Consider the following 27,648-nt stretch of genomic DNA (forward strand, 5'->3'; position numbering starts at 1 on the left):
GTTTCTCCGGGGCGGGCGGGACAAGCCGCCCCGCGGCCGCCGCTGGCAAGACCCGCCAGCGCGGCGTTGCGCGTAATCTTCGCCGAGGTGGAGGGCAGGGCCAGGAGGAGATCCCCCCCTCCAGCTCTCCACCCCTCCCGAGCGCAGCGCCGGCAGCACCTCGCCGAGGAAGAGCAGGCGCGACTCCATTGCCGCCCGCCGGAGATCCGGCGCACAGTGTGAGTGCCTCGACGGGCGGGAAAGGGGCGCGGGGGTGGCGGGAAAGGGGCGCGGGGCGGCGAGTGTCCCGGGCGGGGCTCGCCCTGAAAGCCTCCTTTGTGGACTGCGCTCCGGTCTCCAAGCCGCTCGTCTGCCAGGCAGGGCTCTCCTTTCCACGTGGCAGCCGCTTCCTCTAGCCTGGGCTGGGAAAAACAAATAACTTCGGCCATGTGTTGATTCTGCCAGCCATAGATATTTTGGGTGTGCGGGAGGAGGGGGAAGCAGGGCCGGCCCGGGCCTGGCCGAAAGCTGGAAGAAAGAGGGGAGGGGGGCGAGAAGCGAAGGGATCGCTTCAAGGGGGGATCGAGTCGCTGGAAAGTGCTTGGAGGGGGTGGTACTGAAACCAATGATCTCCCCCCTCACCTTCCTGATAGCTTCCAAAATGGGGTGGCTCCTTCTGCATGGAGATAAGGATATTCTGATCGCTCCCCCTCCACCGCCCCCATTTCCAAGTCGACGGGCGTCCTGGAAGGGAATAAAGCGGCAGGATCTCCGGAGGGCACAGGGTACTCCCAGGGTATCTTCGGGCACCCAATGAATATTTGAAGGTACTGGGACCCCCCCAAATTGATGAGCATTGGCATTCAAATGGTGTTTGAGCACCGCATCTTGTGATCGATTATGCGAGGCGGGGTTTACAGACCCCCCCAATTTTTTATTCAAGTTGGCCCCCCCATACCGGAGGACTTTGCGGGGTTCATAAATGGGGGTAGGCGAGTTCACCGAGGAAATGGGGCAATCCCTGCAGTGCTTGAAACATATGTGGGTTTGCTTAGGATCATCTCCTTCCTACCTGTTGCGATGCCCCACTTTGCCCCTTTACTTGTGGGTGGAGAGGCGACGGGGAGCATGGTTTGACTTCAGTGGGGCAGTGGCGGCGTGGGGGGCGGGCGGGCGGGTCGGCCAGGGCGCTGTGGGGAACTTAAGGACCCCCTTCCCCCAATCCGAGCACTGCCCTTTAGCAACAACTGTATTCCCTCTACTTAAATCCTAACAGATGTTCTTCCCTCTGCTCTTCTTCACACCTCCGGAGACTGCACAGTTTCCTGGAGCAACGTTTTCCTCCTTTTTTTGCCGTTAGGGCGCTCAGTCTGATGTTCTTCCCCGGAAATCGCATCTTCCTGGAAACTGCTGCCTTTTGTTCTTCTCCCCCAAACTTCAGCCCCTGGCACATGGGAACTTGCAGCTTTTCTTGTGCTGCTTGCCCCCCCCCCCCCGTAATGCAGATAGGACAGGCTCTCAGCTACAGAGAGAGACCCATTCCCAAGGGGGCTCCGCTAGACTGCTTGGTGTCTATTGGGCAGAAAGCCCAGTTGTGTTCCCCCCGCAATAGTCATAATAACTGACAATCTGCTGGTGTGCAGTGCTGCCCAAATGCACTAGCCTGCCTCTTCTCAGACTCTCAGATCCCTGTGATGTCTGGAGAAGATGAAAACATTTCCATCCCAGGGCCAATTCTGGGTTGATGATGCCCAGCTAGAACCTGCCCCTCTCAAAAAACCCCAATACGTTCCACAGATTTCCCACCAGAATCTTCAACCCTTCCGTAGGGGAGAATGGGGTCCATTGGACATCTTGCCCTCCTCTTCCTAATGGTCTTTCTTAAGGCCAAGTCACATTATTCCTTCTGTCTTGGTGGTGGAGAGTTTCTCATGCCCCCTCCCACCTTACCACTATCAGAGCCAAGAAATAGTTGTTTGAAGGTTTGTGCAGACATCTGAAGCAGCCACTTTGGGGCATAGCAACCCATTCACCATGTACATGCTGTCATCCAGCTAGTGTGAGCGAGAGAGTGCTAGCATGCATTGTGTTGATGCATCCTTGTTTTTAATACACCTGGATGTCTGACAGATTGGTGCCTGCCAGGCCAACATTTTAAATTGCAAGTTCCTTGGTGCAGTGACTTGTCTTTCCTTTCCCCTTTTGCTTATGTTGAAGTGTTGTGCACACAGATGTTACTTTCAAAGATGTGTGTGTGTGTGTATGCCTAAATATAGACTTCTGGAGAAGGTCACTTCCAGGGTTTGGAATGAATGATGCAACTTTGTTTCGATGTTCTTACGTCTCACTATTTGTTTTTATTGTATCCTTGCGATGGTCAAATAACTTGTGGAACTTCTTTCCCCCTTCTGAAGTATTTTCAGCTAGAGTGGCTTTGTGCAAAGGAGGACAGCAGCAGAACTTTGGCAGGACACACAGTGTTCAGAAAAGCTGAATCTATTGAACTTCCCTCTTCTGTTAGACATCTAGGAGCTTTGCCTTCCTTTGCAATTTGATCACCTTACCTTAAGGGGTGTGTGGAGTACAGGAAAGCAGGGAAACTTAGATGGACAGCAGGAGATACAGGCACAGTAAACCGCGGGGAACTGTGAAGAGTCCAATAGCCTCTTTCTCTCTCCAATGTTTATTTCAGCTCTCCTCTTAGTTAATAAACACTGGTGCCCAGATGTCTTCCAGGTTTTCCTTTGCCTCCATAAGAAGAGAAGCTTGCTTTCTTGTAAAACGAAATTTCAGAATCTCTAGGGTGGATTCAGCTGAGTTGTTGCATTTGCAGGAACAACTGCAAGAACAAGTCACACTAGGGCAATGGGGCTGGCTCCCTCTGCAGTGGGGCTCTGGGTGGTCTGGAGAAGAGGGGAAGATCATTCTGCCTGGCAAGCAGAATGGCTTGTGCTAACAGAACAATGGCCTCCCCACAACTTTGAATTGAACAATAACATGCAACCCTATAGCAGATCAGCATATTTCACAGCGATTTTTCTCTAGCGCTGCTGGAAGAGACAGGGGAAAATATTTATTTATGTATTCTTTAGTTCTATAATTCATACCCTTTCCTTCTATAACAGGATGTACTCAGAGGAAATAAGAGAATAAAGACATGGAAACATACTTCCAGTCAAATGGCTCAGCCTTCTCACCTGTCTTTGTAAGCCAATTGCCTGAGGAAAAATTATGGGGCAGCAATAGAAACATTCCACCCTTGGAATTCATTTCTCTTCAGGGCAGGAGTGGGGAATCTTTTTCTGACCAAGGGCCTGGAGTAGTTGGGGCCAGATCGCACAGGAGGTGATGCCAGACATGTACATAATCACACGTCCTTAATGCACAAATGCACACATACATTGCTCCTCTGTTCCCTCTCCTTGGCTGACGTGTGCAGGTCAGCTGAGGAGCCGGGAGTGATGTTTTCTTCTCCTAACATGCGCACACACAGCCACTTGTAACTAGACAGTCACACACATGCAACACACTTCATACACACACAGACCCCTTCTTTTTCCTGCTCAGCTTCCCTCTTCCTCAGCTGATCTGTGTGGAGTTTGTGTGCATGTGTTTGTGGAGTTATTTTTATTATGAAACTAATGCGCACAGTGACAGACACCAACTTGGATGGCTTTAAAAGTAAGTTAAGTAGGTTCATGAATGACAACCCTACCCATGCCTACTATCCATGGTTCTATGTCACTGTCTGGGGCCTATGCCTCTGAGCACCTGCCAGTTGCTAGGAAGGGCACTGTATGAAGAGAATGCTTAACAAAATGGCCCTTGGGCTTGATTCAGTAGGGCTTTTCTGACGTCCTTAGCAACATCATGGTTTAGAGTTTACCTACACTCACCTGGAATGTTCAAAATGTTTCAAAAAGACCACCTGTCCTCACCTCCTTGTCTCCTCTCATTTCTGTTGAATGGGACACCTTTTAAAAAATAAATAAATTCCACCATGTTCCCTGTGTTCGACAACACATTCCCGTAACGGCAGCTTCCTTCAAGCACTTCAAGAAGCAGCTGCTTTCTGGTATTGTTTCCCAAAGGCAACATCTGTGTTTACGGCTCCTCTTTCTTTTGCTTCCATGTGAAATCTTGTGGTGGCCACATTTCCTTGGTCTTCTTTCTTCTTTTGGATCTATCAACACCCCGCCTCCGTCCCCCTGATGTTGCTTGTTTACAAATGCTGCTGGGTTGAGTGTCTTTTCTGAATTCCATTGCCAAGCTGTTTGCTTCCCTTTCTACCTTGCCACAGGAAGCGTTAAGTCTTCTGGGAGCTCCACTGTATCTGTCGAGCTTCAGAAGTCTCAGCCCCAAATGCTCAGAAGCAAAAGGCTGCCTTCAGGACTCAGGAGCCCAGCATAACACTTGGAGCCCTTACAAGTAAGGATAAGGTTCTGCGGTTGGGCAATTTGGCTGGGGCACTTGTAGTTAAGTCTCATGAGGGAGTCATGTTTTCAAGCTTTCATTTGCAGCTCCTAACATTTGAGCTTTCTGCTCACTCATAGAACATTTTGCCTGCATTTTACAGCAGCGCTTTATGGCAGGACAACATTAGTATCATCCCATTGTTTTAGATGGGGACTAAGATATAGTAAGTTGCTTATGGCTGCTTTGGGAGTTCATGGCAGAGGGGAGGTCTTAGTCACACTCACATCATATATCTAAAGTACATGGCTTTCCCCCAAAAGAATCCTGGGATCTGTATCTTACTCCTCATAGAGCCCAGCATCCTTATCGAATGACAGTAGTTGGGATCTTTTGGGAAAAGCTATGCATTTTAAATGTATGGTGTTGTCATCCTGAAATAGAGGCCTCCTTGGTTCACAGCTAAAATATCACACAGATGTTCAAACTATGCCCAGTTCACACGTGCAGCTGGATTGCTGCCTATCCCTGATGTAAATATAATTAATTTAATATCTGCATGGAACCCATGAGCATCTATACACATGTTGCTGTTTGCAGACATCCAACTGAACATGTGGAAGTCCTCTCCTTTTGGGTTTTAATTTTAATACACAAGCCACCATGCTATTTTGTTTGCCCTGTCCCTCATGTTCTGGATGGCTATATGTAAATCTTTTCCATTTCACATTTCTTCCTTTCTAAAAGGGGAGGGGGATTTCTCTCTTTACCCAGGGAATTCTGGGAATTGTTGCTCTCGGAGGGGGTTTCCTAAGAACTCTCAGCACCCTTAATAAACAGCACTCCCCAGGAATTGTAGGGGGAAGCCATGACTGTGGTATGACACTGCTTTAAATGTAGAGCATATGGGCCTCTTAGAGCAGTCAGTGCTCTGCAGCAGAGAGTGGCTGGCAGATCTGCTAGGTGCCCTAGCAGGGAGGGTGGGCTTGCAACTTTCTTTGCAGTTCTTGCCCCTCTGAATGGCTGCTGTTGCCAGGCTCTCCTTCCCTCACATGAAGAGCCACAATGCAGCTGGTGATGCAGCTGAGTCGCCTGTGGGAGAGCTGGGAGAGCAGCCATTGGTCCTCTGGCTGATGGCTGGGCCAGGAAATGCACTTGTGACTTGGTGGGAATTGCATGCTCTACCTCTCCAGTGCCTTACCCCTTCCTTATCTTAACCCTGCTAGCTGTCCCCAACCACTTCATAAGGCAGAATGGCTACCCCCACTGTGTAGTATTAACATGCAGACAGGATGTTGCATCAGGATTACTGCTAATATAGTGTGGAGAATAGAATATTTTGTTTTCCTCATGTTTAGATTTTTCAGTCCCTTCCTTTCTCCTTTTCTGAATCAGGACACAGCAGCTGTTGTTCTGCTTTGCACCTGTTTACTTTCCTGCGCCAAGATACATCCCTGGTCATAGTTGTCAGTGGGGTGGCAAACTGCACACTACTCCCCCATCTCTGCTTTGCTTCAGCGATGGCTGTTTTCCATGCCTCCGATAAGACTGCCGGGTGCGAGGAGTGACGTCCACCTTCCTTTTCTTTTCAGCCTGGTCTCCAAGTCCAAGGGAAGATGGCGCCAAGCCTGCAGCAGGCGTACCAGCGGCGCTGGTGGATGGCCTGCACTGCAGTGGTGGAAAACCTCTTCTTCTCTGCCGTTCTGCTGGGCTGGGGCTCTTTGCTCATCATGCTCAAGCACGAAGGGTTCTACTCCCATATATGCATAGGTGAGACAGGGGAAATCCCAGGGCGCTGCTTGCACATTTATGGCGAGGGAGAGAGTGGGGTAAGGCAGATGAAGAACGTGGTAGGGGCTGGGCAGGGTGAATTTCAGAAAAGATCCTGAGCAGAACCCTTGACTGATGGTTTCCAAAAAGCTCTGCAGAACCCCTTCCTCACACTCTGTTCTTTTGAGATCCCTAATCAATACAAGGCTGTTTCTAACCAGGTCAGACTTCTTCTGGCCATGGGTCTTGGTTGGAGCAGAGTTTCTATGCACTAGCCTGATAGAGAATGTTGTACTGTGTGCAGTAGAAACTCTGGTGTGGATAAGAGACCAAGCAAAAGGACACATCCGCTTCAGCCTTGGTAGGGCTGGCATTCAACTGCCTCTGGTTCTGACCTTTTGACACTGCACATAATTTTCTTTTATTAATATTTTTTGTAAATTGTATTTTTTTTGTAAATTAGTTTTCAATTACTAAAATCCAATATAAATCACATTTTATCAATACCAAATTGCAATTCAAATTCAAATATCATTATAATTATTAAATTAAAAAGCCAATTGTACATTTTGTGTGACCCGCTGAGCGTGCTAGATTTCAAGGTAAAATAATTTTATTTCATCCTGCTTCCGATAAATCTTATTTAATCCAATTACATTCAGTCTTGATCTTAATCCCTTAACAACAGCTACAGAGTTTTTGACTTCCATTTGTATTAACACATCTAATGAATTTTGTTTCTGCAAAAGGAGTTCTGTATCCTTGCACACAATTTTCTTGATTGTAATCTGTTTCTGATACTGTATTTTTATATCATAAGCCACCCTGGGACCTCTTGGAAAAAGGTGGGTAAGAAATCAAATATGTACTGGTACTACCACTACTACAAGGATACCTAATTCATGTGTCTTCCCCACCCCACCCCACTCCCCGCATCAAACATGTGGGGTTTGTGTGACTGACTGAAAGTCAAAGCAAAGTTGCATGTTAGACTTATCACATGGAGGCTGTTTGAGAGCTTCTAGACAATGCCATACTACTGATGCCATCATAGCACACAAAGTAGGACACCACATACATCCACATCATACTTTTTATACTTATTTATTTAATCTATATCCTGTTCCTCTCGAAGGCGCCCAGGATGTCAGACACGGGAATGTAATTTTTTTAAAAAATTATTATTATTATTATTATTATTATTATTATTATTATTATTATGAACAATGAAAAACGGTTAAGAAACATTCTAAAAACAGTGAAAATCTTTCACAACCTGTGATCTCTGGGTTGCTGGGGACAGTATCTCCCTGCCATCAAATGGGGAACCACCTCTGTAAAGGCCTTGTCATGGGTCCCCCCAAACTTGGCAGCCCTTTGGAGTTTCCCCACGCTGAGGTCAAGTGGGTAGGGCTGGTGGGAGACATTTCACACCTTGTGGAAGCACAATGTGGCAACTGCGGCGACCCATTAGGGCAGTAGTAGGCAGTTTCAAACATTCTCCACATGATAAACATAGCCTATGGGCCTGTCTTGAAGTGAGAGTGCCTGGTTCCCTCCTACTGGCCTCAGGACAAGACACTTGTTCCCCTCCCAGGATGCTAATTTGCAAGCCACAGATGGCCATCTTATCTTACTATGGGGCAAAACTTTAGAAACACCTGCTCCCATTATAAATTGAAGTGATACCCTCCCTTCTCCAAGCCCTTGCCCCAGGGAACCACTTTCCCCTCACACTGATGCTTCCTGTGATTGCATATCTCAGGTAGATTCCTTCCCTTGACCACAGTGTAAACGAGGCAACCATTCTATAGCTTTACAGGTCCAAGACTGCACTGATGCTGGATCCCCAACCTTATTCCACCTCAGGCTCTGTTGCTCAACCTGTTGTGGAGCAACACAGATTCTGCATTTCCTCCAGCACATCAGGGAGGGGAAAGGGTGAGAAATGGGACCTCAGGGGTAGAGAGCAGCCTGCTTGCCCTAGGACACTGTGGGTGTGAAAGTGAGAGATAAGTCAGAGATAAGTCTCTGCCCCAAGCTGCCTCTTTCTCTTCCTAGGTGCCAATGACACCAATGCCACTAACGGCTCAGCTGCCACTACCTCGTCTCACCCTTGGCCCAGCTGCGTGGAGCAGGAGGAGATGCTCAACTTGGGCTTCACCATTGGCTCCTTTTTACTGAGCGCGGCCACTTTGCCTCTGGGGATCCTCATGGACCGGCTTGGCCCCAGGCCGCTGCGCCTGGTCGGCAGGTATGGATCAGAGATCGAGAGGAAGGAATGGGGAACCTTTCTTCAACTGAAGGGCCTTTCTCCACCAACAGCATACAAATCAATATGGCTAACCTGATCCAAAACACCCACCCACCTCACTCACACACGAAAACAAAGATCACCACAGCCAATCACAAACAAACAATCACACCCTAGGCCAACCCCAACCTCTCTCACCACCAAAGGAACACAAGTGAACAACACAAGCACGCTGACACCAAACTCTACATACATTAAGCATAATAGAAACACCGCCACCCGACCCCACCCCCATCCATCTTCCCTCTCTCCACCCCCCTTTTCTTCTCTCTTTCTTTTTTCTTCTCCCCCTAATGCCTCAACAAATGAAACGGATTTGTAAAAATGTTACATGTAAAAAAAAATACGAGGCATTATGCTTACACTGTAAAACAAGAAAACCCTTAATAAAATATTTTTTTAAAAAAACCCTGAAGGGCCTTTCTGGACAATGATCTGAGGGCCACTTTCCAGGCATGGGTGGGGCCAGTGACAAAAGTGGGCAGAGACAGTAATGTACATTTTACCTTTGTATGGTAGGCGAGTTTCTAGACATGCCCCTTTCTCTTCTCTATCCAGACAAGCAAGAGGCATTAGCAGAGTTCAAGGACACATTCCAGCCAGGCAAAAGCACTTGGGGGTGAAGCAAGCCCAGGGAGGGCTGTGGCCTAGGGGAAATTTTGAAGATCAGATAGAGAGACCTAGAAGGCCAGATTTGGCCCCTGGGCCTGAAGTTCCCCACCCCTGGTCTAGGGACAGTGACAAATTTGCCCTGAGAGTGCTGGCAAGTGGGTTATTGTTTCAAAGGGGTCTGGAATAGTAATAGTAATAGTAATAGTAATTTATTTGTTTATACCCAGCCACTCTGGGCGGCTCCCAATAGAATAATAATAATAATAATAATAGCGATAAAACATCAAACATTAAAAGCTTCCCTAAACAGGGCTGCCTTCAGATATCTTCTAAAAGTCAGGTAGTTGTTTATTTCCTTGACATCTGATGGGAGGGTGTCCCACAGGACTGGTGCCACCACCGAGAAGGCCCTCTGCCTGGTTCCCTGGAATGGCAGGGTGGGGCCCACTGGATAGGCCACGGAGAAACTGAAAATGGGTTGTAGTTTGGGGGGATGACTTCCTGACATGGTTGTGGGGCATCTCATTGAAGGCATGACTTAGCTTTGCATTGTTCTCATGCATCTGTCTTGCTTTCTCTGCAGTGCCAGCTTTGCTGTTTCCTGCACTCTCATGGCCCTGGCAGCCTACAAACCACCGGGTAAGACTGGCCATGTGGCACTTTACTTTCAGTAGCAGTGTGGAGAATTCCCCCACCCTCGCTTCCTCCCACCAGCAAGGAGGATGGTTCTGCAGCATCACCCCTCTTGACCAATTCCCATAGCCCACCCTCCTCCACCTGCTGTGCCTCCACAGTAGGCAGCATGTGGGTGTGAGCAATAGGGCTTGTTGCTGCAGAAGCCATGGCTGGATCCCTTTCTGGCTGCAGAAGCCTAAAGACAATGGGATGGTTCTCTCTAGTCTGCTCCACCCCCTTCCCTTAGCAAACTCACATGGTGCTCTCAAGCCCTGTGGACAATGTCACCCCACTATTTTTGTGCCCCCATTCTTTGCAGCACCCCACTATCTCCTTTGTGTGAACTCCACATTTCTGCTCTCTTCCCACTAGTTCTTTCACCACTGATTTTTCTCGGCCTTTCCCTGAATGGCTTTGGTGGGATCTGCCTGACCTTCACCTCCTTAACTGTAAGTATGGGGGAAACCGACATATTGGCCCCTTCACTGCATAAGGAGATGGGTGGCGATAGTAGGAGATACCGGAACAATATTCTTCACCCATATTCATTCCAAGGACGTTGGAGAGCTTCCCATGTGGCCTGAGTTCAAGATGAGTTTTAAGTCGGGGTGGGGGACCTGTAGTCCCCTGGGTGTTGCTGGGCTCCATCAGCCCCACCCAGCAGGACCAATGGACAGGAATGATGGGAGCTGTAGTTGAGCGATCTCTGAAAGGTCACAGATTCCTCACCCCTCCTTTAGGGTCTGTCTTGTACTGGTCGCCTCTCTCCCATTTTCACAGTAGCTGCGAGGGGTGGGTTATATTGCCAGAACTGTACAGCACCCCCCTCCTTCCCTGTCCTCCTTCAATAATACCGCCCCAAAAGCCAGATCTCATAAAACCTGCAGCGAAAAATAAATTGCGCAGAATGACGTTGCAAATACATACAGTTTACAGTTTAAATATGTTTTTATTGAAAGATTTTTCATAGGTAACAAAAGTACATTCAGTGTCGCTGTTTTCAAATGGTAGAATCCATACAGGTCAGTTTCAGTCAGTTTGAGGCCTTTTTTGTAGACAATGTGGGTTGAGAGAGAGAGAGAGAGAGAGAGAGAGAGAGAGAAATAAGGGGAAGGTGAGGGACACATTAAACTTTCATTCTTTACATAGTATATGAGTGGAGCTTTTTTGTCACCATCTTGGGGATAGGCAGTATGCAAACACATATGCACATTTATTGATCTGTATGATTTGGTTTAGGCTGGGATTTAGCTTCATCTATTGAAGAACATTCTTTTTGCTTTCTTTTTTTTTTAAAAAAAGCACCGTCCTCATTGAACTCAGACAACCCCCTTCCTCAACTTGATGCCCTCCAAATATTGCTGGACAACAATTCCCATCATCCCTGATCACTGGCCATGCTGGCTGGGGCTGATGGTAATTGCAGTCCAACAACATCCAGAGGGCGGCAGGTTGGGGAAACTGCAGATGATAATGGCGTAATTCCCCTGCCAGGGAGATCAATGAGGGCAGGGCTTCTGTCTCTTTAACCCTGGTGGAGAAGGGCAGCTTTGGGCACCTGTGGCTTTCCAAGCAGGGTGTGGTGTGCAAAAGTTGAACCTGCCAAAGGCTCCCTCTTTTGTATGGCTATTAAGCATACAGAAGCCCTGTCCTTGTTTATAATTGGTTGTCCCAGGCGGTAGCTGCTACTTGTTTCCCAAGGAACAGGGTAACCAGCAGCAAGAAACGGGGACGCACACAATGATTGGCTCAGAGGCAAGGTGTGGCAGGGGCAGGGCACTGCACAGGACTGGCAGGGTGCCTATCTCTACTTTGCAACAAGTATTGCTGCAGTCCTGTGTCAAGGCTGAGTATGTGGCTGCAGGAGTACTTAAGAGAGAGCAGAACCGGCCTCCTTGTCATTTGCATTTCTCACTGAGCTTCTTTGCATTGCTTAGGAGTTATGTTTTTCTCTTTGATAGCACCCAAGACCATTTTGATTTCTTTCATAATTTCTGATAACTTGAGGCAAGAACCTGGGTAACTGAAGTGCTGGGCTCATTTCAAACACAGCTGCATACTTGCTCATATTTGAGCTTAGGCATCATCTTTTATTCTGAGCTAAATATACTGCGTTCTGTGTATAAACTCCTACTGGGAATCTCAGCCCTGCTCCTGCAGTTGAGGCTGCGAGGAACCCAGAAGGTGTGATTTTTACATGGGGACATCCTATATCCACTCTCAACCATCAGTTTACATCTGTGTCCACAGTCTGCTCTGTGAACACCACAGACCCCACACTTCATGACACTGCCATGGTGCCAAAAACTAGACCAGATGCATGAATCCTCATGATATCTAAGAGGAGATACCAGAGATCTGCTGCTGCTGTTTTTTGTCGAGTTTCTGAGATCTGCATGTAAAAGCCATGATGATCCATGAAATCATAGAATGGAAATTTGGAGGTTAGCCTCTTTTGCTCAGAACTTTAAATTTTATATTAGTATTTATTTGTCAAATTTGCATACCGCCCTGCATCCAAAGATCACAGGGCTGAATGACAGATGAGACTCCTAAGAGCATGAGAAGAGTCAGCTGGATCAGGCCAGCGGCCCATCTTGTCCAGCATCCTGTTCTCAAATCTTGTTGCCTGGATTTGAGCCCAAGAATCTTCTCCCCTCCTGTGGTTTCCAGCAACTGGTATTCTGAAACTTTTCTACCTCCAAATGGAGGCAGAGCAGAGCCGTCAGGGCTAATAGCCATTGATAGTCCTCTTGCCTATGTATAGTAAGCTATGTTCCAGCTATGCACAAGTCAGGGGTTGCTCTGCACACACAAACACATCTCCCCAACCCCCATTCAGGCCACTGAGATGCATGCGCATTGTCCAAGGACATGTTCCAGCCAAGCAAAAGAACACAAGGGGGTGAAGAGAAGGACCAATGTCAAGTTTGGCCTGGGAAGAGTCCCAGGGGTCAGATAGAGAAGTTTCATTTGGCCCCTGGGCCTGAGGGAGACTCATGTGTCTGAGCATTTTCCCATGGAATCAAATCTTTGTACACAGAAGACAAATGACTCACATCGTCTTCACCCTCCTCTTTGTGTGGAGGACCATTAAGTCATGCCAGCTTCCACCTGCATTTTGAGGTTGTACTGTCCAAAAACAGTCTTTTTTCTTCCTTCGCTGTATTTAAAAACAAGTGGGGAAAGCAAAGCTCGGCTGCTGTATGGGTGGGTTTGTGCAGGGAAGGACACCTATGCAGGATAAAAGCACGAATAAATAAGTAGTCTCCCTTTGAGACCATAATTAAAAGCCCAGGTGTTTGTTTTCTACTAAACCTCTCCGTCCCGCTAGCTCTCTCACATGCCTTGTTTCTTTGCGCTGTGGTATAATTTGCGTGATTTATGATGGAAGTATTGGCAACAAGTTAATTTGAGAAAAATCCGCCCTCGTAAAGCTCAGCAATTAAAGTGATGCAAATCTGTGCGGTGGAACTCAGCCCTGCAGGTTGAGACATCTCTCTGCTCTGCATGCGTGTCTTCTTTCCAAGCGCAGAGAGTGTTCGTGTAAAATGTGAAGCCCCTTTTACTGGTTGCAAGAACATGCGTGTGTGCATGTGCAAGTCCACAACTTGTCTGTTTTGGCATAGGCTGTGTGTATTTCATTGTGTAATCCGTCTCCTGTTCAGGTATTGGGAGGGACATGCGTGCCTTCTCATTCCTGTTGTGTAAGATTCCAGGGAGTGCAAAGTTTTGAGGACAGAGCTCTGTGGTGACATGACCTGGGAGAGGTGACCAAAGACACCCTGTGCCTTTTAGAGCCATGTCAAAGAGGGCATGTTGTAGGCATCTCATCATCTGGGACTGAGAATTTACTGGAATTCCCTCTTATTATACTCTTTTTAAAGGCACATTAACCCTTTCCTCCTGTGCTACAGTCACCCTAGCACAAGGTTTCCCAAACTTGAGTCTCCAGCTGTTTTGGGACTACAACTCCCATCATCCCTAGCTAGCAGGGCCAGTAGTTGGGGGATGATGGGAGTTTTAGTCCAAAAACAGCTGGAGACCCAAGTCTGGGAAACTCTGTCTAGAAAAACCCATGTTGCAAGGTCCATGTCATGGCTGGTGATCATGGTAGGAAGAGTGGCAATCGTCTCCCACAGTTTGTTTGTCCCTGTTGTGCCAAACCAATCTGTGCTGGCAGAAAGAAAGGGAATATGATATTGAGGATGGGGGGTGGGGAGATATCTTACCTGGTGCTTACCTCACTCCCTTTGTGGTGGTATTTGTGTACATGCTCTGATTATTTCCAGTTCTTCCCAGAACACATAAGGAATGGTGCTTGCCTCACTATTAGATCACAGTGCCTTTTTGTGCCTTCTTGTACCCACAGGGTACATATACATAAGCCAGGAAAGGGTAGTATCTGGCCAATCAGAAGGCTGGGTTGAGTGCCCCACCTGCTTCCCCCTTGCCTTTGGCAAGGGCATATGTTGAAGAGCTGGAGTGTGGCAGAGTCTCCCTGTGCGCCATTGTTTACCCAAGCAAAGTGCTTGGTTGGCAGCACGCCACAACCCCGGGGCTGTTGCAAAGGAAAAACAGGTGGATAACTAGAAGGTTCTCCCTCCAAGTATAAGCATATTTTCTTGGGAGTGGAGTACAAATAGCTCAGTGGATGTAAATGTTTGGCACTCGGAAGGTCCCAGGTCCAGCCTCGGACATCTCCAGTTGAAATGGTTCTAGTCATAGGGCTGGGAATTTTATCCCTGCCTGAGATATTGAATGGTCTTTGGTGGGTCAACGGCCTGGCAGAATAAGGCGACACCATATGTTCAGTTATCTCTCTCTGATGCTGGTGTAGCTCAGTGTTTCCCAACCTTGGGCCTCCAGCTGTTTTTGGACTACAACTCCCATCATCCCAAGCTAGCTAGACCAGTGGTCAGGGATGATGGGAATTGTAGTTCAAAAACAGCTGGAGGCCCAAGGTTGGGAAACACTGGTGTAGCTTACATCTTACTAAGGACTCTGAGGGCCACAGCTGTTCTATACCCAACCTTGCATTTTTAAGATGCTGCAATCAATCTAGAAATTGGAGTTTCCCTTCCGGAACAGTAAACTAAATGGAAGCCAGGTTATTATTTCTCTTGCTCCCCACTGACTTATACACATTCCTACCTGGAGGTTTCTTAACTCTTCACAACACCTGAACTCCCCTCCTGATAAACAGGTGGCTTTTTTTGGTGTCTCTGAGATACCCAATAGTTTTACCAGCCTCTGCTCCAGTACCTTAAACAGCAGCTTGATTTGCAGAGATTAGAGGACAATAGTGTTTATCTGTTCTGCTCTTGGAAATTAGCCACATCTTTCTCTGCTTTGCTTTACTGTGGATTAGTAAATCTGGGCTAATGACTATCACTTCCTAGTTCTCCACTTGCAACAAACCACATGTATCAGATCTTCTGCATACCATTCATTTTCTTTCATGAATTCACCATCCATTTTATTTGTGTGTCGCTTTTCCACACACACACAAAAATCATGCTCAAAGTGGCTTACAACAAAGAAAGGGATACATTTCAAACAAACATGATAAAAACAATATCATAGTAACATAGCAAAACAACATAGCAACAATTTCAAAACAAAAGCAATTTCATAATAACATGGCAAATAGCAAATATAATAACATACCAAAAAACCACATTCCAAAACTGTAAATATAGCATTCCTTAAAGAACATGCAGCATCCAATAGCAAAATTGACAAGGGAGCTTCACATTTTCCCCTTCGTCCTAGAACACCCCTCCCAAGATGAATTGACAGAGCGAACTAAACCCCATTTTTTACATTATGTGGACTGTACTTGGTTAAAGCTGCAACACCTACCTGGGATTAAGCCCCCTTGAACTCTGTGAGAAATACTTCTAAGTAGGAATATGTAAGTTGGGCTATAACACATGTTGGATAATTAAGCTGTGATACGTTTATGTAGAATGTGCCTCATCTGTAGTAAATGAAAGCTCAGAATGAGAGATGCAATGAGAATTTGGAAAATAAACAAGATTCCAGCCATTTGCTCCCTGGAGTGTGATAATCCTCCAGCACAGCCTTTGGAGCTTCCATGGTGTTCTGTAAAGTTCTTGAATAAGGCAGAAGGACTCTAGCAGCCCTACAGAAGAAGCCCTTGGAGTGGAAGCAGGACATTTCTGCTAATTGTTTTCTCCTTTTGTTTCTCCTTAGCTGCCCAACATGTTTGGACACCTGCGGTCCACCTTCATGGCCCTCATGATTGGCTCGTATGCTTCCTCTGCTGTTACATTTCCTGGGGTCAAGGTATGTAGCAAACCTGAATCACCCCAGCTGCCTAGGGTGGAGTGTCTCACTATTACTTAGGGCTTGAGGCAGCTCCCAGATCTATGCCTGTGTGCTTCTCTCCTGGCTGACAGAGCCTTACAGTTGATTCAGAGATAATATTTCCTCCATTAGACCTGTTAGGGGTATTGAAGGGAGGCATAAGGCGAGGCAGGGTAGAATCCAGGAGGCATTGGTTGAGTTCATACATAACACTAAACCTTGGCTTGCTTTTGCAATGGTTTGTTCAACAATCCACAGGGTGTCTCTCACATGAGCAAACAAACCATGGCTTTCTTCTCTGATACTTGGTCCCCCCCCCCCAGCTGCTCTTGCCCTGTGCCTCTGTAGCTTGGCAAGTGTCTAGGGTGGGGTGGCCAAACAAACCATGGTTAAACAAAGGCTGTTGGGTTCAGACAGAACGCCACACTTAGTTAAAGCAAGCCATGGTTTCTAAACCAACAACAAACCATGGTTAGTGCTAGACTGGGTTTGATGCTCAAAGAAAGGACACTTTGGCTAAAACCAATTGTGGCTTAGTGTAGGGCAGCCAACGTGGTGCCCTCTAGATATTGCAAGCTGCAGCTCCAATCTTCTCTGACTATCAGCCATGCTGGTTGGGGCTGATGGGAACTCTGTGTTCTCCAGGTGTTCTGGACTACCTGTTGGCTCCCCCCTTGATTCTACTTTGGGAGACTGCCCAAGCCCACCTGAGGCCTCCTCTGCCGCCCTCTCTCTTCTCCCACACCTTCATTTCTGTCTCCTGTCCTGTTGCTGTTAGCTGATCTACGACAGCGGAGTTTCCTTCATCACCATTATGCTCGTCTGGTCAGGCCTGGCTTGCCTCATCTTCCTCAACTGCGTGATCAACTGGCCCCGTGAATCCTTCCCGGCTCCTGAAGAAGTCAGCTACATGTAAGCAGCAGCCGGTTCAGCCTTAACTGAGGAAGGTTGCTCCTGTTCCCGTCACCTGGGGCAGGCTGTCCCGTGGACAGAGAGAGCTGCTTTCTGTGAGGGAGTGGGGAGGTGGCTATCCCAATAGCAGCAGCACTTTGGGTACGCTGAGTGGCTTTCTCTGTTTGGGCAAACTGGGCAGCTGGGTCTGGCAACCCTTTCTGATTTCCTAGGAAATGAGCACTGTGGGAAATTTAAACGGTGTCTAAAACCAGCTGTCTGGTGCTGCGTGGAGTGCCAAGCCAGGAAAAAACCAAAACAGTCAGGGCAGCAGCAGCAGCAGTGGGCCCTGCCAGTCATGGCACATGACCAAAGACGCCAGGTGCTGCTGCTGAACCCTGACCCTGAGGCACTTCTACCACATATGCCTGTTTCCACTCTAAGCAGTCCACAATATCTGAGACTCAGTTTTATCGCCCCCCTTCAGCCCAACACAGCTCATATTTGGACTTGGGCTCGTTGGGCTCTCTCAATACTCAGAGGTGGGCTTGCGGGATCCACTTCATTTTCCACTAGAGCTGTGGAAGCGGATCCCGTTTTGCCGCTTGAGGTGAAACCAGAAATGCCGCCTTTGCCTCTGCTGCTGGTGTAGAAGTGGCACTGCCACTGGCAACAATTTCCCGTGAGACAAGATGGCGTCTATCATAGCACAACACTGAATTTCTCCCATAGGCTTTGCCCAATGTGGGGGGACAGCAAGCATGTAACGTTCCCTCCATGTCCCTGAGATAGGAAGAAGATCAAACTGAGCAGCTTAGCCCTCGACCACAAGGTGACGGGCGACCGGTTCTATGTGCACGTGACGGCTGTGGGGCAGCGGCTGAGCCAGAGAGCGCCACATCTCGATGGCCTCTATCCATCTGTGGAGGACCTGCACCAAAAGCCCGTGAAATCCTCTGATCGTGAGTGCCCCCTCATTACATCACCACAGCTCCCCAAGAAGGAAGGAAATCCCGGCTTCCCCGGCTTGTCAAACAAAGCCTGCGGTTTGGTGTGGCGCCCGTCTAATGTTCCATAGCTTGCACACAAACACACACAGGTCTCTTGCAGGTCAAGGGGCTTCCTCGAGGCTTCCTCGAGTGCTGGGTCCTCGAGTGCTATAGATTTATTCCTGCAAGGCCTTGGGCCTCTTGCGTCAGGCCCCGTTCCTGGTAGTGGCTGCAAGAGCTGCAAACAGGCCCTGGCATCTGGCTCCATCTATCGGCAGGAGCAAGCCATTGCCATTTCCTTTTGACATCTATATCGCTCTTGTGAGGAAAAACAACTTCTAGGGAGTGGCTGGGCTTTCTCTGCCTGCATGATATGAAGGAATTAAACTTGAGGAGGAGGTTATTCTAGTTCATAGCAGAAAACAGGGCTGAAGCCCATTCCTGAGTCCATCATTTTTTTAAAATAAAAAAACCCTTTCCTGTATTCAGGCACGGTACACTAAGTACACACTGTCCTCTTAAAGAGTCTCACCTCCCATCCCATAAACCAGATGAATCCCCTGCTGCAGGCTGGAGTTAAGAGTCCTGCCGGGGAGATGTATATAGCCTTGTAAATAATCCAATGGAAGTTGCCAGCAACTGTGTTGAGCCTGAATTCAAAAGGTAAAGGTTTTACCAAAAAAAGCCACCCCCTTCTTGTTCTCTAACAAGGCCTAATATACAAACCTGAGTCTCAGAAGTGCTTCCGTCTCTACTAAAGCTCACCTTGTTCCGAGCTGAAATGATAGTGAAGCTAGTGCTCTTCCATGAGAGCTGGAGACTAATCTTTCCCATCTTCTTTTTTGGTGTTTGCCACCTGCAGGGCTGTTCAGATGAAACATCCTATGCCTTCAACGATGATGGACAGGGAGCAGGATTGCCCTGTTAGCCCAGCCAGTGTGCTCCATGTTGGTGCATGAGGATGGGCAGCAAGTGGAAAATCCCACACCCCCATATACTTTGAGCAGGTGGCTCTGTGGTCTAAACCACCGATCCTCTTGGGCTTGCCGATCGAGTAGATAAATAGGTACCACTGTGGCGGGAAGGTAAAAGGCCTTTCCGTGCACTCTGGTTTCCATCATGGTGTTCTGTTGTGCCAGAAGAGGTTTAGTCATGCTGGCCACATGACCCAGAAAACTGTCTGTGGACAAACGCTGGCTCCCTCAGCCTAAAGCGAGATGAGCACCACACCACATAGTCGCCTTTGACTGGACTTAACCGTCCAGGGGTTATTTACCTTTTTAACTTTACCTTAAGTGAACACAAGATTTTGCTCTGCTTTGTCCATCTGCACAGCCTTATTAGGTCCTCCTGGCTGCTGTGCCACATCAACCCTCTAAATTAGGAAGGGGAACCTACAAATGATTGGCCCCATAGGCCCCAGCCCAGCATAGCCAGTGGCAGGGCTTGTTGGTGTTGCAGTCCAGGGAAACTTGAAGTTTTCTCCATTCCTGATCTGTATTCTGTGCTCTGTTTGGCTCCAGGTGCCACCCCCTTCCGCCGCAGCGTCTGCTCCCCCATCTTTCTGTGGAGTCTCTTCACCATGGGCATGACCCAGCTGCGTGTCATCTTCTACATGGCAGCCATGAACAAGATGCTGGAGTTCCAAGTGACAGGCGGCCAGGATCCTGGTGAGGACTGATAGGGGAAAGATTTCCCAGCTGCCAAAGGACACCAGGAAGCAAAGGAGAGAAAGATGGGAGTTTGGGGAGACTAAACAACATAGGAGACTGGGAGAAGTATTGCTTGCAGGGTGACCTACAGAATAATTGTGTAGAGTTGCTAGGGGAGTGAATCTGGGTCTGTTGGGACAAGGTCCTGGTCCAATTACTGTGATGCAGTCTTCTTCTTTCCTTCTTCTTTTCTTGGGCATTCCAGTTTCAGAAGAGTTGGCGGATGAAGCTGAGGAAACAGGTAGGAACCCTCATGAGAGATGAGTCTAGTGCAGACCTCTCCATTTATGTACGCGGTAAACAAGCCCTCTGTTCATCGCTCTGCCTGCCCAGGCTTTGAGTTGGTTGGGAACTTCCATTTCCTAGGAAACAAAGCCTAGACAAGGGATCCCAAGTCTCCTTTTAAAATCTCAAAGCCGCCTCCCTGAAAACATAAAATGGTTCTCAGCCTGCTTTGGAAAATTTAATAAGTCCAAGTAGCAATTTTTCACAGTGGCAAGTTATGAGTGCTGATGGAGCAGAACTGGCCCATCTTGACTGATAACCAGAGCTGCCTCTGCAGCTGCTGTTATTAATAAATGAATTACCTTTTACATGTGTCTCAAAGCAACTTACAAACAAACCATAAGAACAGCTAAAAATAATTTTGACAATGGTGCGAAACAACAACTGGAGCAATACAAAATGAACACCTAAGGCAAGAAACCTTTTCTTCTAGCCGGAAAAGCTTGTCAGTGCAAAAATGTCTTCAGTTGTTTCTGGAAAGTACAGATAGTGCTGTATCTCTACAGGGATGCTGTTCTACAAAACAAGGGATAGCCACACTTTAAGCCCTGCTCTGAGTTACTTTACTATGGGGCAAGCTTCTGATATTTTTGGCACTTTAAGGAGAAATTCTCCGGCTGAAGGCACTGCCCTTCTGGGTATATAAGGGATAAGACAGTTTCTCAAGTAACCTGGTGCTGAGCTGTATACAAAATGGAGAGACTGGAAATGGGGAAAAAGCAAGTTTTATCCCATGGGAGGAATACTGGGTTTCTGGTCCTTTGTCTAGCATAGCAGGTGATGTTAGGAGCTGTAGGAGCTATTGAGTGGTAGTTTATTGGTTTACAATTTTGTTTTGTTCTTTTTATCTTTTGATTTTTAGCTGCTTAGGATGGGCTCTTTGCCCCAAAAAGTGGCCTAGAAACAGTTTTAAATAAAAAAGCTTACCTGGGGAAAGTGAGGGCCAGCCTGGATTAGCTGAGAGAAATAGAATGGGAAGCAGGAACAAAGAGGAAAGGATGAAATGTGGAGTGGTGAATTCATGCTGTGTGGACAGGCCTGGACCAAAGCATTTCCCCATGGCAATTGGTAAATACTTCCCACACCATCTGCACTGGGTGCAAAGGATTATTATCTCTCCTGTGTTTGTTCCACCCTGCCTCCAGCGAGTTCAGAGTGGTGTGCATAGGGCCTCTAACCACTGATGGCAGTCTAACCACTGCTGGTTAGCTTCAGGTGAAGAAGTCTTTCGGACTGTTCTCTCATTCCTACCCCCTTTCTTTTTGCTGGACAGTTGGCTTCTACTCCTCCATCTTTGGTGTCATGCAGTTACTGTGCCTTCTCACCTGTCCCTTCATTGGCTACGTGATGGACTGGCGCATGAAGGACTGTGTGGATGCACCAGGGAACATCAACAGCGCTGGATCGGCAAGGTGAGAGTCACAATTCTCCTAATTTCAAAAGCGGAATTGGTACGAAGACCAAACCTGAATGCTCTCGGTGTGAGGATGTTGATGCAGTCACAGGGGGCTGACCGTTCTCCTGTTTTCTCCTTAGGACCGAGACAAAAGGAAAGCCAGCCAAAGTTCGCTACTGTAAAATCCAGAAGCTCACCAATGCTATTCGTGCCTTTGTCATCACCAACCTACTGCTGGTGGGATTTGGTACCACTTGCCTGATCAACAACCTCCATCTCCAGGTAACTTCTGCCCCACTTCTCATTTCACCCATGATGCTCCTTGGCATATGGCCTCCCCCTGACCCTGCCCTTCATCGAATCAGCCCAGTGTGGCCTCCTTCATTTTGTTTCTTTCTCCACAGTATGTGACCTTCATCTTTCACACCATGGTGCGTGGTTTTTTCCATTCTGCCTGCGGAGGTCTCTATGCTGCTGTGTGAGTTATGCCACTGTGTGGAGCGCCCTTTGCCCTCCCAGCTTCAGAGTGGGACCAAGAATATGGTCAGCACCAGCTTCCCCCCAACCTGGTGCCTTGCCCTCCTGGTGTAGTTGAACTCCCATCAGCCCCAGGTAGCATGGTCAGGAGAGAGGAGAACTTGCATTGTGCTTCTTACGCTACACCAGGGATATGGAAATCTCAGGCCAAAGAAGGCCTCTTATCAAACTCTTTCAAATGTGGATACACCCTGATTTGGGTCTAGTTTTAGTTCCCCCTCCCAAAGCTATGTGGCTAAAGCACAAGGCATGGGGAGAGTTCCACAGGAGGTGGAGGAAACAGGAGAGACAGCCAAGTGTGCTCCTTTCCCCTTCCTAGTAGCAGTTTCCGTTTTGGAGCTGCAAAGCAAGACCATACAGGTGGGAGAGAGGGAGGGCCCTGTGTGTGTTTGCATTCTGGTAGGATTGTCTGCCACTCCAAAATCTCATGCTGTGGCACCTGTGGGAAGAGCAGCTCTGCTCTCTGGCTCTACTCATTGGCTGACAGGCAAAGAGAGCTGGAAGGGAGGAGGAAGAGGAGATGCCCTATCGGCTGGCTTTCCCCTTTTCTTTATCTCTAGTTATCTTTTTTCTAAAGGCAGCATATCTTCCCTAACAGTTAACAGTTTGAGGAGGGGGAAAGGAGCAGCAATAAAGAGGCAGTTTATATTTGCGTTTCTGTTGCCAAACCTTAAAGTGGTTCCTGCTTTTCAGTAAAAGCTGTTGTTCATGTCACTACTAACTTTGTCCATTCACACATTCTTTTCCTCTTCCTGTTCATAGATAGACATCTTTATGTGTTTCACATGTCCTTGCTTGGCCTCTGCCAATCTGGTGCCCTCCAGATGTTTTGTACCGCAATACTTTTGGGGGGATTTAAAACCCAAAGCCATCTGGAGGGAACCAGGTTGGCAAAGGCTGCTTTAAAATATGGATAGATTTTTATATCCTTTGAGCAGCTGATCCACTTCCCAGATATCTGGAAGGTGTGTGCAATGGGTCTTGGGAGTGGGGGAGGGTTGTTACCAGCTTCTGCGGCATTTTGAGACTCACCCTCTGTATGCAATTTCTGGTTGCCAGGTATCCGTCCAATCACTTTGGCACATTGACCGGTCTACAGTCCTTGATCAGTGCTGTATTTGCTCTCCTCCAACAGCCACTCTTCATGGCTATGGTGGGACCACTACACGGTGATCCCTTTTGGGTGAGTTATGGCTTCTTGGGATGAAGACTCAGGTTGCTTTTTAAGAGGGATCGCAGTGAACTTTTCACTTGCAGTGTGGATCCGGTCAGGGCCGGATTTAGGTTTGATGAGGCCCTAAGCTACTGAAGGTAATGGGGCCCTTTATATGTCCAGCTGTCCTTTCTCAACAACAAATTGTCACTGTTTTTTGTGTTGAATATATGCTATATGGTAATTTATGGAGCTAATAGGTGTCTAAAGCCATTTGCACATAACAAATAGGAGCCTACACAACATAAAACACTGTTGCTGTATGTAGGTTTTTTTTTAATCTTATATATTGGAAATGTACATTCAGTTTCCCCCCCCTTTAAATTTTTTTGGGCCCCCCAATCCAAAAGAGTGGGGCCCTAAGCTATAGCTTGTTTAGCTTATATGTATATCCAGCACTGGATTTGATTTATACTTGTGCACTTCTTTTAACAAAGAAACAAGCATCAGCATTTGTGCATTCACCCCACATCTTGCAAAAAAGAAAAGAAAAGAGATTTGGTAACATTTTAAAAACAGTTACAAAACTACCCTGCCAGTGTGGAGAGGTTGGTAATGTCACATGTGCTGAGCAATAGGTGCCTGCTGCAGCCAGCTTTGTGCTCTGACCCTTTATCTAGCATGCTTGTGCAGTGCGGGAAAAGGAGCAATCACAGGATGGTTGGCTGAGTGGGCATGTGCCTGCGCATCATTACATTGGCTTCCAGTAGGTTTCTGAGCTCAATTCAAAGTTTTGGTGTTGACCTTTAAAGCCCTAAACGACCTCAGCCCAGTATTCCCGAAGGAGCGTCTCCACCCCCATTGTTCAGCCCGGACACTGAGGTCCAGGTCTGAGGGCTTTCTGGCGGTTCCCTCACTGTGAGAAGTGAAGTTACAGGGAACCAGGCAGAGGGCCTTCTCGGTGGTGGTGCCCACCCTGTGGAATGCCCTCCCATCAGATGTCAAGGAAATAAACAACTATCTGATTTTTAGAAGACATCTAAATACAGCCCTGCTTAGGGCATGTTTTTAATGTTTGATCGCATTATTGTTGTTGTTGTTGTTGTTGTTGTTGTTGTTGTTATTATTATTTTGTTGTGAGCTGCCCAGAGTGGCTGGGGAAACCCAGCCAAATGGGAAGGGTATAAATAATAAATTATTATTATTATTATTATTATTATTATTATTATTATTATTATTATTACTACATGTGGAAGCAGCAGGATGCATCCTTCTAATTCATTAAATGGAGGATATTAAAAGTTTCTGTTCACTTGACTTCCTTTTCTGAGTTGGGACTTCACAGTGAAGACAATATCCCACTTTAAGGGCAGGCCAGGAGGTGGAGCATTTAGGATAAATGTACATCACTGATCTGCACTCCCGTTGCTGATTCTCCTTGCCCTTCTCCCCAGGTGAACCTTCCCCTCCTCATCTTCTCTTTTGTGGGCTTCCTGCTTCCCAGCTACCTCTACTTCTACCGCCGCAGGCTCCTCCAGGAACAGGCAGCCAAAGAAGGGATTCCAGATCAGGCGAACGGTGCCCAGATGAAACTCCAGGACAATGCAGCCACCAATGGCTTGTTGAGCAACGATGCCACCACTGTATAAGCCAGGGACAGGGAAGGTGGGGAGCTGGTGGGTGACAGAGAACAGAATGTGGAATCCGAGTGCTGAGCAGATGGAGTGAGACGCTATTAGAGAGGGGAGGGGGAAATACTGTGACAATTTTATATTTGGGAACTATGAAAATAACCGAGGTGCTTTTAAATCTCAACAAATGCCTATCTATATTTATGTCTATATTTTATATATATATATATCTATATACAGAAAGAGAACTCTATTTTTTTTTGCAGAGTATTTTAAACGGCCCTAAAACTTTTTAAATAGATGCTAGGGCAGTGAGCATTAGAGGACTAGAATAGTTTCTAGAAAGGTCTCTCTCTTGCTGACAGGTGCCAGGTCATGGTGTCCATGTCTAGTTCACACCACTTAGCCAGCACTTTCCAATCATAGTCTCAGCGTTCTGAGGCTGTGATGCCAAATTACCCTTTTCGGTTCCCTCCTCTCTGCCATGGTGGTTATTGCAGATGCAATCAAGGGATGAATGAAGCCAGCCTTCCCCAGCCTGGCGCCCCCCAGATGTTTTGGATTTCAACCCTAATTGACCTCATTTGTGGATCTGGAGGGCGTTAGACTGAGGAAGGCTGAATTAATGCACACAGATGTCTGTCCAATTTTAATGCTTTTCCCCTCAACTGACTCTCATGAGTCAAAGATGTTTCCTCAGCTTCCTTGTATTCTGGCAGCTGCTGTTGGGGGTTCAATATTGGGGCATCATTTTATAGCTGACACTGCAAGGCCCTCTCTCCAATCTCCTAATCCCACACCAAGCTTTATGAAAACAAGCTAATCTTGTCCCGAGACTAAACTCCACTGGCCTCTTGAATGCTATGTGTCTCTCTACGGCAGTGTTTCCCAACCGGTGTTCCGCGGCACACTAGACGTTGCCTGGTGTGCCGCGGGAAAAATTAAAAAATTCGAAAGATATCCGGAGAGGCGGCCTTCAGGCGAGTTTTAATTTTAATTTTCCTTCTCCCACTTAATGCCCCACGCTCGCCCGAGCAGCTTGCAGTCCTCTGTAACCACGGCGACCCGAGGGAGGGGAGGGAACAGGGAAGTTGAGGGCGGCGGCGAGCCGCGATGACGTCAGTGGGCCGCGCCGCCTCACCCTGGCACGGTGTGAGAGCCCCGGCTAGTGGCACGAGCTTCGGAATAAGTGGGATCCGCGTGCGTGAGACCGAGATCGCGGGTAAGGAGCTCAGCCCTGGGCAGGAGGAAGCGGGGCCGCGCGTGCGGGCCACATCCCCACAGAGAGCGAGCCTCCCCTGGCCCACCACTCCGGGCAGGTCCACTCGCATGAGGGGGCGGCGATGGCGACGGCCGGCAGCTTGCCTGCAATGCCATCCCTCGAGCAGGCGAGGAGCCCGGAGGCTACCAGATGCGAGTCCTCTTTCCCACCCTGCTCGGGAGTCCAGAGCACTTGGTCGCATTCAGGATCTAGAGTGGGGAAGCGGGGCTTGTGTCTGGGCTGGACACATTGGGCTGCCTGTGCCGCTCGACCTGCGGGGAGAAATCAGGGTGGGAGTCACGACCGTGAGGCAGGGCTGCCAAGTGTGGCAGAAGAGGACACGGCCATCGCACCTGTCCTTAGGTAGGAGCTTCTTCCGTGTCGACCTGCTGCCCTAAAGTCTTGGCTTTTTTCTTGGCTTTTTGGCGGTTGGCACACAAGGAAGGCAAGGGGGAGGGAAAAAAATTGAAACTTACACTTTCGTGCGTCCCTCCCGGCGTGACGCTGCGCGCTGACGTCATGGGGCTGTAATGGTGGTGTGCCTCGAGATTTTTTTCATGAAACAAGTGTGCCTTTGCCCAAAAAAGGTTGGGAAACACTGCTCTACGGGTTTGGACCTTCTCTTGACAGCAGTTATGACAAGATGTGCAAATTACAGAACTGGTTCTGGATTACTCTGGGGAGGATGTTAATGTAACAGGATTTGTAATAGAGGAGAACAAGAATGTAATTTTTAATGACTTTCAGCTGAATTATATCCTAGCAAGACCGACTGTAGCAGTGCTTTCTAGAGGCTGGATTTCAGGTATTATACCAGGTATATTGCCAGACTCCAACAAAAAGACTTATTTATTTATATTTAAATTTCTAGTGCTGCCTTTCTACCAAAAATTGTCCTCAACGTGGCTTACAGCAAGACAATCAATCAACAATAAAACGAAACCGGTTTTGGTTCGATTTTATTACTAGCAGTATTTAAGCTTCTTAAGTATTTAAGCTTGCTTTGTACAAGTCACTCAAAGCAACATACAGTAAAATACGCAGTGCAATATATGAAACACAAAGTAATTTAAACCAAAGCACAACACAAAGTAATCAAATCATAAAAGCAATACCTCCATCACTTAACATAAGTCTGAACCACCACAGACCATCACCAGAGGAAAATGGAGAGCGAGAGAGAGTGCATGCTACAAACTGTTGGAAAGGAAAAAAATTAACAATGCTAAAATTCCTAGGAGGAGAAAAGCAGTTTTGGCAGACAAGCCTCTCCTGGAACAGCATTCTGCTGAGGGCACTAAATGGGGGTGGGAGGTGGATTTGGTGGTGGTACTCAAGAGATAAAAAGCAAGACTAAAACACACAAAGGTAAAGGGACCCCTGACCATTAGGTCCAGTCGCGGACGACTCTGGGGTTGTGCACTCATCTTGCTCCATAGGCCGAGGGAGCCGGTGTTTGTCTGCAGACAGCTTCCGGGTCATGTGGCCAACATGACTAAGCCGCTTCTGGCAAACCAGAGCAGAGCACAGAAACGCCGTTTACCTTCCTGCCGGAGCGGTACCTATTTATCTACTTGCACTTTTGTGCTTTCAAACTGCTAGGTTGGCAGGAGCAGGGGCCAAGCAATGGGAATCCCCACCATGGGGATTCAAACCACTGACCTTCTACAAAAACCTGGTAGTTCTTACTAGTCACC

At 47.7% G+C, this 27,648-nt stretch overlaps 1 protein-coding gene across 4 annotated transcripts; it reads left to right on the forward strand.

Moving 5' to 3' along the window:
* Positions 1-10: 10 nt before the first annotated feature.
* SLC43A1 (solute carrier family 43 member 1) lies at positions 11-26,913 on the forward strand. Of its 4 annotated transcripts, none has more exons than XM_028738623.2 (16): positions 11-218; positions 4,280-4,407; positions 5,985-6,162; positions 8,224-8,416; positions 9,672-9,727; positions 10,136-10,212; positions 15,983-16,075; positions 16,875-17,008; positions 17,780-17,949; positions 19,500-19,646; positions 19,894-19,929; positions 21,247-21,385; positions 21,510-21,651; positions 21,774-21,847; positions 22,966-23,089; positions 24,514-26,913. In XM_028738623.2, exons 3-16 carry the CDS (start codon positions 6,009-6,011, stop codon positions 24,706-24,708), a joined length of 1,734 nt encoding a protein of 577 aa, XP_028594456.2. In that variant the 5' UTR covers positions 11-218; positions 4,280-4,407; positions 5,985-6,008; the 3' UTR covers positions 24,709-26,913. The 4 variants fall into 4 exon arrangements, 3 of the variants coding, with proteins under 3 accessions (XP_028594456.2, XP_077789214.1, XP_077789213.1); XM_077933087.1 differs by lacking the exon at positions 11-218 and adding an exon at positions 788-806; XR_003707757.2 differs by lacking the exon at positions 24,514-26,913 and having other exon boundaries at positions 21,774-21,912; positions 22,966-23,093.
* Positions 26,914-27,648: the final 735 nt, after the last annotated feature.

This window comes from Podarcis muralis, chromosome 1 (assembly GCF_964188315.1).
Source record: "Podarcis muralis chromosome 1, rPodMur119.hap1.1, whole genome shotgun sequence".
In the NCBI taxonomy this organism is placed as follows: domain Eukaryota; kingdom Metazoa; phylum Chordata; class Lepidosauria; order Squamata; family Lacertidae; genus Podarcis; species Podarcis muralis.

What these genes read in the sequence shown, in the direction of transcription:
- SLC43A1 (XM_028738623.2), top strand. Translation starts at nt 6,009, where the DNA reads ATGGCGCCAAGCCTGCAGCAGGCGTACCAGCGGCGCTGGTGGATGGCC. An exon ending in GGCAGCCTACAAACCACCGG is followed by an intron (nt 9,728 to 10,135) that starts GTAAGACTGGCC and finishes TCTTCCCACTAG; the next exon opens with TTCTTTCACCACTGATTTTT. An exon ending in TGACCTTCACCTCCTTAACT is followed by an intron (nt 10,213 to 15,982) that starts GTAAGTATGGGG and finishes GTTTCTCCTTAG; the next exon opens with CTGCCCAACATGTTTGGACA.